Here is a 9,151-nt window from a genome sequence, read left to right on the forward strand (position 1 = left end):
GGACGTGAGGTCAGAATGTAGACATAGCTTTCAATAAATAGGCAACCAACATCAAACGTGATTGGTTTCACAAATCACAGTCCGAATTCCCCACTGGTACGACCTGCTGCTCGCTCGGCCCTGCCACGGCACCCGACGATCTGTCCCGTCAGCGCCTATAGCGCGTGCATCCGTCTGGTATGACCCCCTGCTCGCCAGCCCTACCACACCCCACGGACCGTCCCGCTGGCTGTCTGTCGACGGTACGGGTCACCCACCTTGTTGAGCGTGCTGCAGATACTGTAGTAGCGGCCCTTGAGGTCCTCCACCGATCGGTCGGCGTACTTGGCCCGGTCCCAGCGGTCCTGCATCACGATAAACCTGACGACACGCACACGAAGAATGGGGGGTTAACGGTCGGCGTACTTGGCCCGGTCCCAGCGGTCCTGCATCACAATAAACCTGCAGGCACACACAGAGGGGAATGGGGGTCAACGGTCGGCGTACTTGGCCCGGTCCCAGCGGTCCTGCATCACGATAAACCTGCAGACACACACAGAGGGGAATGGGGGGAGGGGGTGTTAACATTCGGCTTTTACACGCGCAAAAATGGTAGCAGAAAAGGGGCGAATAATACAAAATGGAATTAGCAGAACAACAGTGTTATACAATAATTCCCAGGAAACACAACTTTATTGACAGTGAGGAGTTACGATTATTTTGCTAAATAATAAAATCCATCACTTACCGTTGAGATACCAAACATAAAATCATCATCTTTACACAGGCACTCCAGGGCATTTTTATAGGTAACTCGGGAAGGGACTATGCAATCCCACGAGAGGCCACGCTCAGCTACATAGTACCTACGGATACATTTTTAATAAACCCTGTTGGTGGACCTCATACCCACGACCAGCTGCTCTGGCGTGACCGTTAAAGTGAGATGTAGCGACGTGACCTTATCCTACCGTCATTTTTTTCAATGAGGCGGGGCACGCCAGAATACCTGTCAAAAATACCTGTCCCAACCAGACAAAATAGGGCGTTAATCAGGTTCACTGCGGCACAGCTGCCGTGAATGAGGGGCTGGCCGCGCCCCGCTCGGTGAAGGATGGTGGGGCCAGCTGAGGGCTCAGACCGCACCCCGAGCGGTGACGGATGGCGGGGCCAGCTGAGGGGCTGGCCACCCCGAGCGGTAACGGATGGCGGGGCCAGCTGAGGGGCTGACCACCCCGGGCGGTGACGGATGGCGGGGCCAGCTGAGGGGCTGACCACCCCGGGCGGTGACGGATGGCGGGGCCAGCTGAGGGGCTGACCACCCCGGGCGGTAACGGATGGCGGGGCCAGCTGAGGGGCTGACCACCCCGGGCGGTGACGGATGGCGGGGCCAGCTGAGGGGCTGACCACCCCGGGCGGTGACGGATGGCGGGGCCAGCTGAGGGGCTGACCACCCCGGGCGGTAACGGATGGCGGGGCCAGCTGAGGGGCTGACCACCCCGGGCGGTGACGGATGGCGGGGCCAGCTGAGGGGCTGACCACCCCGGGCGGTAACGGATGGCGGGGCCAGCTGAGGGGCTGACCACCCCGGGCGGTGACGGATGGCGGGGCCAGCTGAGGGGCTGACCACCCCGGGCGGTGACGGATGGCGGGGCCAGCTGAGGGGCTGACCACCCCGGGCGGTAACGGATGGCGGGGCCAGCTGAGGGGCTGACCACCCCGGGCGGTGACGGATGGCGGGGCCAGCTGAGGGGCTGACCACCCCGGGCGGTGACGGATGGCGGGGCCAGCTGAGGGGCTGACCACCCCGGGCGGTGACGGATGGCGGGGCCAGCTGAGGGGCTGACCACCCCGGGCGGTGACGGATGGCGGGGCCAGCTGAGGGGCTGACCACCCCGGGCGGTAACGGATGGCGGGGCCAGGTGGGCCGCACGGCTAATAGCTCCGCACCGGTGGGGGCGATACATCACAGCGCGGCCGACACGTGCTTCAGCTATCGTCTCAACACGGGCCTACATGGTGTGGCTGTGGATTCATCACATCGTAGCCAACACGGGAGTCGGCCATCGTCTCACCACGGGACTACATGATGTCGAACTGCAAACTAACGTCTCATGGACGTGCCCCGTGCGGCGAATCCCACTAAATGGCAGCGACAGACTTTTACCAGACTTTGACCAAGCACAAGCGGATACAGCTCAGACCGTATCACCCAACTCTATCCTTATTAGTTATCTTGCATGATAAATTATCTAATCATCCAAAAGATCCAGCATATGACACATGCTGGACGACTTGTGACTGTTAAAAGACGATGATTTATGCGTTGTCCCGCTTCTAGTGCATTACTGCCTCCCATATCATAAGGCCCAAATTATCGGTGCTGGCAGGCTCAATAATTTCCAGTGGGCGATGGCGCATACAATCCCATCCGCCTGAACACCGCCGTCGTACAATGATGATATGTTCCACGAGTATTCCACCATTCAGCATCCCCTCGGGCCCTCCCAAACACTCAGCCACCGTGTCACTGCCGTCTAACGCAGGGACCGAGGGCGCCTTTTGCATCGACCGCGACAACACCGCCGCTGTCGCCCGACATTTATACGCCGCCGACGGCCTAACCGGCGACTGTCGGCGCCACAACTCGCCGGCCCAATCACAATCGACGTCCCTGCCGCCGCCGCCCAGCCACGGGGCAGCAATGACCCAATCCGCACGGCGCCGTTCCATTTCGGTTTTCATTTCTCGGCACACGGTCAAGGGCCGGCTCGGGGCTCGGTGGAGACGGGGCGGATTTGTCGGCGGGGTCGACCCACCTCAGGTCGAAGAAGTGCTCTGTCTCGGGTACTGAGTACCCATCTGGGGTCGAAGCGGCGGCACGTGTCAAGCAGTACTCCGCCTCAGCGGAGTAGATAGTGAGTACCGACCTGAGGTCAAATCGGCGGCAGAGGTCGAAGAGGTGCTCTGTCTCGAGTACTGAGTACTCACCTGAGGTCGAACCGACGGCAGAGGTCGAAGAGGTGCTCTGTCTCGAGTACTGAGTACTCACCTGAGGTCGAACCGGCGGCATAGGTCGAAGAGGTGCTCTGTCTCGGGTACTGAGAGTGAGTACCCACCTGAGGTCGAACCGGCGGCAGAGGTCGAAGAGGTGCTCCGTCTCGGCCTTGGACCAGCCGTCTGCCTGCAGATGACGCTGGTACTCCTGGTCCGTGAAAGACACCACGTCCACCTTCTGTGAATGGGAGACGCGGCACCGGAGCGCTGTCAGTAGACGCACATAACACACCACGCCACACAGCAGCGTCACGCCACACGGAGCAATACAACACGCCTGACCGGTGAGTGGTGATACATGAGGCACTGCTCACAGCAGCCTGCTGTATGGTTATGCGTGAATCGAAATTGCGACAAGTAATAGATCATACTACCCCATCCATTTTCGTAAATCGTAGGATGATTGGCCATCTTTCAGCGATTACAGGGACCATCACCATCTGCTAGGCATTTTAAGAGCTGCTATCGGGTGGGTCGTTCGGTCGGCCTCACCTCACCAGTCGACCCTGCCACTACTATCCCGTGCACTGCCCCTGTGGCACCAGGTAGCCGGTCTATTCCCCGCCCTGGCTCCCACCGCAGTGGTTACGACCCCCGCGGCGCCGCCCCACCTTGTTGAACTTGGCGAAGGCGTACTCCTTGTCTTCGTCGGCGACGCGCCGCCAGTGGTGCAGCACGGCGCCGTCTGACCGCGCCGGGTTCGTGAACGGCGTCCACCGCCACGGGCGCACCCGGCGCATCCCCAGCTTCGCCTTCGTCTGCTTGTAGCCCTTGTTGACTTTGCCGGACAACGAACAGGACAGGTTAGTTGCAGATGTATTGCACTCACGAATGAGAAGAAGCATACTTACGGTTTAATGGGAGCAAAAAGATTGCTCTATTTCAAAACAAGCAATGTCAGTAATACTTACAAAGTCATCCAAATCCAAACAGCTGCTTCTATAATCCCCTCGACAGTTATATTTCCCCATGCTAGCAGTCAGCCTCACAGACGCAGATGTACGAGCAAGAGCAGCCGATTCATCCTGCCGCTGTACGGCCGATGTACGAGAAAGGGCAGCCGATTCATCCTGCCGCTCTCCGGCCGTCTCACCATCCTCGGTGGGGAAGAGCGGCGGGTGCTCCTTGTTGTCCGAGTAGAGCAGTGCGTACAGCTCTCGGTTGATGCCCTCGGGCCGGCGGCTGCCGCGCGGCGCGCCCGGCCGTTTGGCCACCCGCTGCGGGCCGATTATCTTCTCCCGGTTGATCTCGGAGGAGGCCGCGCCGCCGCGGTCCACCTCGAGAATGTCCAGCACGTCCGACATGGCGGCGCCGACTCAGAGCTCACTGCACAGGGACGACTGGCTGGTCTGCGAGGGGCGGGGGCAGATGGGTCAGACCGGACACAACTGACTGATCTGTGAGGGGCAGGGGCAACTAGCTCAGAGATATGGTCATATGCCACACATCAGTCACAAGGTGAAATGTATAGGCACTTCTTTTGAATATGATTATTCTATTCTGGCACAGTCCACTGCGTACAAATCAAGTAGGTAAATATGTTTGATAAACAGTAAAATTTACGCATTATCCTAAATGGAAAGTTTCATCAGATCATATCTGAACAAGGCTTGATGGACATCCACTGACCAACTTGAACAACCAATGATTGGCAGGTTTCAAAACCCATACTTCTGAAGCCTGGAAACCTATTCTCAGGAACCTCAGCCTGATGTGGGAGTTATTCATGAAAATACAAATATATGTGGAACTCCAGAGGCTTCTCATTCCAAGCATTTGATTACCAAATTTGTATATGACCTTGTTTTGAACTTTGATACAATATTTGTTTTATATCATGTGAACACATCATTTGCCAGTGAAGTGGGACCAGACTGGAAAACATCCATACACTACGCCGGACGCCCGTGAGACCCCCATGCATGGCGCAAGCGATTTTGCGCTGAAATTTCTGCATGATTTGCATTGAAGGTTGGGTACCTATTCGTGCCAAAAATAAGCCACTTTTACATCCAGCGCAGGTGCATTCTACCGATTAGGGCTATATCATGGATTAGGTATTCCATAATACTTCATCCATGGCTATATCAACCAGAGCGTTCTGGGGCCTTGGATGCTCTCTCATGTTTGAGCATCTGAATAAGTTGACGTTTCCATGGAAACCCAATGACCAATGCCAAAATATGCGCAGCACACTGTAGTGTCGTGCCGTGAAACAATGCCCGGGTCAAAGTTCCCGGGACACAAAAATTGGTGGTATGTGCCAGGCTAGCAGTCGCCAGAGAGGACCAATCAGCGGAGCAGCACGTGTTCCGGCACATCAGCCTCTTCTCAGCACACGGCGCAGAGCGCCGCAGGGCACCATTTATCTGGCACTGCTGGCACGCCGCGGAGGGGAGACGGCCGATTCGGTGCATGTACTGGACTGAGCGGCCCAGTGGTCTGCCCTCAACTGGACGTGCACCAAAACTGCGTCCTCTCGATCCTCCCCAGGGATAGGGAGCAGTGGCATGCTCCTGAAGAGTAGCTTAAATGGTGGCTCAGGTCAGTTGTCATGCCACTGCGCATGTAGACATTGTAGAGGCCTCTCTTGGGCCTCTTCTGGGTGGCCGCTCCTCCACTGAGTAAACTTAGCAGCTCGCGAGTAGGAGCATGAGACGACTGCCCCAGCAGGACGAACCAAAGCTGCTGCTAGATTGACCAGCGTGTCTAAAAATTTGGTGACCGCCATTCACCAAAAAATTATGCGGCTACCCTGCTCCAAATAATTCAGCGACCGTCATGCGCTATAGTTGGCTGAATTCAGGGCATGCAAAGTTATGCCGGGCCGGACGTGCGCTTAAATTTCGGCGCATGCGAAGTTACACCGGATGTGCGCTGACATTTTTGCATCAGGCCACTACACTGGACATATTTGGCATAACATGTATTTTTTCCAATCTGGCCGCCAGCCTAGAACACATAGCTCCGCCAATTTTTATGGCCCCGGCCCATGGAACTTCCAGCTCCGGCCTTGTTTCACGGCACACAACGCAACAGTGCACTAAGCGTATTGAGGTATTGGGTTTCCATGGGAAAAACTTATTCATACGCTCAAACCAATCTCAGTAGGTGGAACTATGGTCATGAGTACCCAAATATAGGAACGTTCCCATTTTTGGGAACGGAGTTCCCAAATATGGGAACGGGCGTTCCCATTTATGGGAACGGAAGGTAATTTTTCGGCCGTTCGCCCACTAAAACTCATTAGTACATCACGTTTCAAAAAAGTGCACGCTTATTTAAGTATCTACTAAGTCTCTATAAAATTATCTTTAATCTGACCGTTGCACAAGGAAATTGACCGTCGAATGATATTTTTAATGATTTTTTGAGGTGACGGAATGGTGAAAACATGGGTTATACTACATTTAGCTTGCAATTTTAAGGAAAATGAAGCGTTTTTTACATTTTGAGGTCAAGTATAATAATTTTCGCCTGGTTATGAAGTTTCATACTAGCGACACCACATGCTGACATATGCAAGCGAACACGCGGACAGTCCGGGGGTAATATTGGTGACATTTGGTGTCGGGGCGCACGACCGCATGGAACGTCAGTGATTTTACCGAACTACTGTTGTAAACTCAGTTTCAGTGGTTTAAAATTATTCAGCTGTATTTTATCATCCCAGAAAGACACATTTTATTTGGATGCTAGCTGTTTAGAGTTGTTTTATAAGGAGCGTCATGAGCGTGGTTTTTGTCTTCCGTGTTTCTAAGCGTGATCGTTTTGGGGGAATTTCTCTTATATAGGTCGCTCTGTGTGGCTTATTTATAATTTTTATGCTGATTTCGATCATTCCTCGTGCCCATCCTACCAGGCCTTTTGCCACTTACACTCATCAAGAAAGGAAAAAAAACTAGATTTTCATTGGGACTAGGTGTTTTGAGGGTGGAACATATTCAGCGTTCCCATTTTTGAATACTTCCTTGGCTCGTCAACTATCGGTGATAAACAGACAGGTGCTTGACATGTCTCCACCCTCGGCGCGGATGGTGGATATAGGTATGGAAGACCTTGTTGAACATCGCTGAGCGTTGTGAATTACGTAATCCTGCAGAGGGGGGCGTGCCCGCTGCGAGATCGACGGGAATAAAAGCGCAGAAGACCGGGCGAAACATGCGATGGTCTTGCCGGAAAGGTCATCTGATGATTGTTGCGTTAAAGGAAATAGTTCACTTTCACGAAATTATATTTTTTGCAATGGATTTATGATTTTTTATGTTCAAAATGATCAGCAAAGAAAATAAACCTTTATATAACAAAATATTATTTTCTATATTTTTGATATAGGAAGAACTTTTCAGTTTCTGTAAGGCACACGCGATCCAGTATGAAAAGAGCATGGGTCCCGAAAATTCTTCAGAAGCTAGAGAAATTATCGCGGCCACCGGCATTTGGGCGATCTGCTCATGCTTTTGTTACTGGAGCGCCTCTGAAGAATTTTCTGAATAATTTTCTTTTGTTACTGGAGCGTTTCTGAAGAATTTTCGGGACCCATGCTCGTTTCATACTGGATGCAAATATATGCAAGGCACCTTTTTCGGGACGAGAAATAGAATATCTTTGCCTAGGGTGATCGTTGGGCTGTAAAAGCTCCTGATTTATGCTCGTCTCAGCCCAAGCTACGGAACTGCTATTCCAGTTAAAAACCCATGTTAAAATGTGAACTATTTCCTTTAACAATAATTTGCGGCGTTGGACGTGATGCTTGTTAATGAAAAGAGCCCCTGAAAGGCGTCAGTGAAATCGTTCCCAATTTTGGGTACGCCGTTCCCATAATAAGGAACGCTTGCAGCGCCAGTGTACGAGAGCGTTCCCAAATTTGGGCTCGCGGCCCGGATGATGGACTGCTTTAGAAATAGGGGAACGATTTGAAACTACGATGGGCCTTACAATATCAAACTCTTTCCTAACAATATTGAGACAAATATCAGGCGGTTCACGATCGTTTTAGATTTTTTGGACGTCATTTAACGTTTCTTTTTCTTGTTTTAAATAATGCCTACATGGCGTTCCCATATTTGGGTTTATCGTTCCCAAACATGGGAACGAAAATGCGTTCCCGAAAATGGGTACGCTTGACCATAGTTCCGCCCAGGTTCCGCCTACTGATCTGGGACAAAGCAAAAGGAGGTTTTGGTTTGGTTTTGGTAGATCAGTTTCACTTTACCGAAACAACCAGGTTCTTGATTTGACTTGTGACTAATCGAATCAGGGTATATAGAACAACGAATCGAGTGATTTACATAGAATCTATCGCACAGAAAACCTTCGACTTGGAACTTGTGAAAAATATACAAACGCGTCCGATCTACCTCACGTATATGCAACAAATGTCAATCTGGTAGCACAAATAACGTTATTTTTCCTCTATTCTCTCTCTGCGTATTGAAGTTTTCCTTGAAATTTCAACGATTTGATTTTTAAGTTAATCTAAAAAGCAACAACGTTGATTGATTGAAGGACCTATGTTGTATAATTTATGAAAAAATGAGTAAACCAATATAATTTCATAAAAATTATCAAAAACAGCCTTAAGCTTTTTAAAATACTTCAATAATTATGAAGTAATTTCGCATATGGTAGTAATGACCTTGAAATTCAGCGACAAATAATACGCACCTGTTACATTAATATGCACGTTGAAATGCAGCATGTGGAAAACGAAAGGTTGTGAATGAGGTGAATGAGCTGTTGCAGTTGTGAAACTGGGTAAGTTTGGTAAGTTTTAGCGCAAGATATAGCGTTTTTCAGCGGTAGAGAAAGCTTGGCAATAGTTCTCTACCCATAAACATTGCTCATAGTACCTACCCCTGCTGTCTATCAGCATGCCCCACTTACTACTTGACTTGTAAGTTGTACTTCATGTTTGCAATGTGTGACCTGCGACAACAACAATAGGTACTGATACAGAAGTTTGTCAATTATTTTGTTTGAACAGTTTTGATTAGGGCACGCATGATGAAACCTTATAAATTGCTTGGTCAGTTATGCAAGTAACAAAGTCAACACCAACAGCACACTGTCGGTGGATGGTGGTCGTGGTGGTCAAAACATGATTGTCAAATGG

General features: G+C 51.4%; 1 protein-coding gene across 1 annotated transcript; it reads right to left on the reverse strand.

The window, feature by feature from the left end:
- Positions 1-200: 200 nt before the first annotated feature.
- On the reverse strand, positions 201-8,389 carry LOC122377083 (DNA methyltransferase 1-associated protein 1-like). Its single transcript, XM_043357032.1, has 5 exons — positions 8,252-8,389; positions 4,130-4,385; positions 3,648-3,814; positions 3,099-3,214; positions 201-360 (listed from the first exon to the last, which is right to left on the reverse strand). Exons 2-5 carry the CDS (start codon positions 4,338-4,340, stop codon positions 201-203), a joined length of 654 nt encoding a protein of 217 aa, XP_043212967.1. The 5' UTR covers positions 4,341-4,385; positions 8,252-8,389.
- Positions 8,390-9,151: the final 762 nt, after the last annotated feature.

This window comes from Amphibalanus amphitrite, unplaced genomic scaffold (genome assembly GCF_019059575.1).
Source record: "Amphibalanus amphitrite isolate SeventyFive unplaced genomic scaffold, NRLGWU_Aamphi_draft 002502F_arrow, whole genome shotgun sequence".
Classification (NCBI taxonomy): domain Eukaryota; kingdom Metazoa; phylum Arthropoda; class Thecostraca; order Balanomorpha; family Balanidae; genus Amphibalanus; species Amphibalanus amphitrite.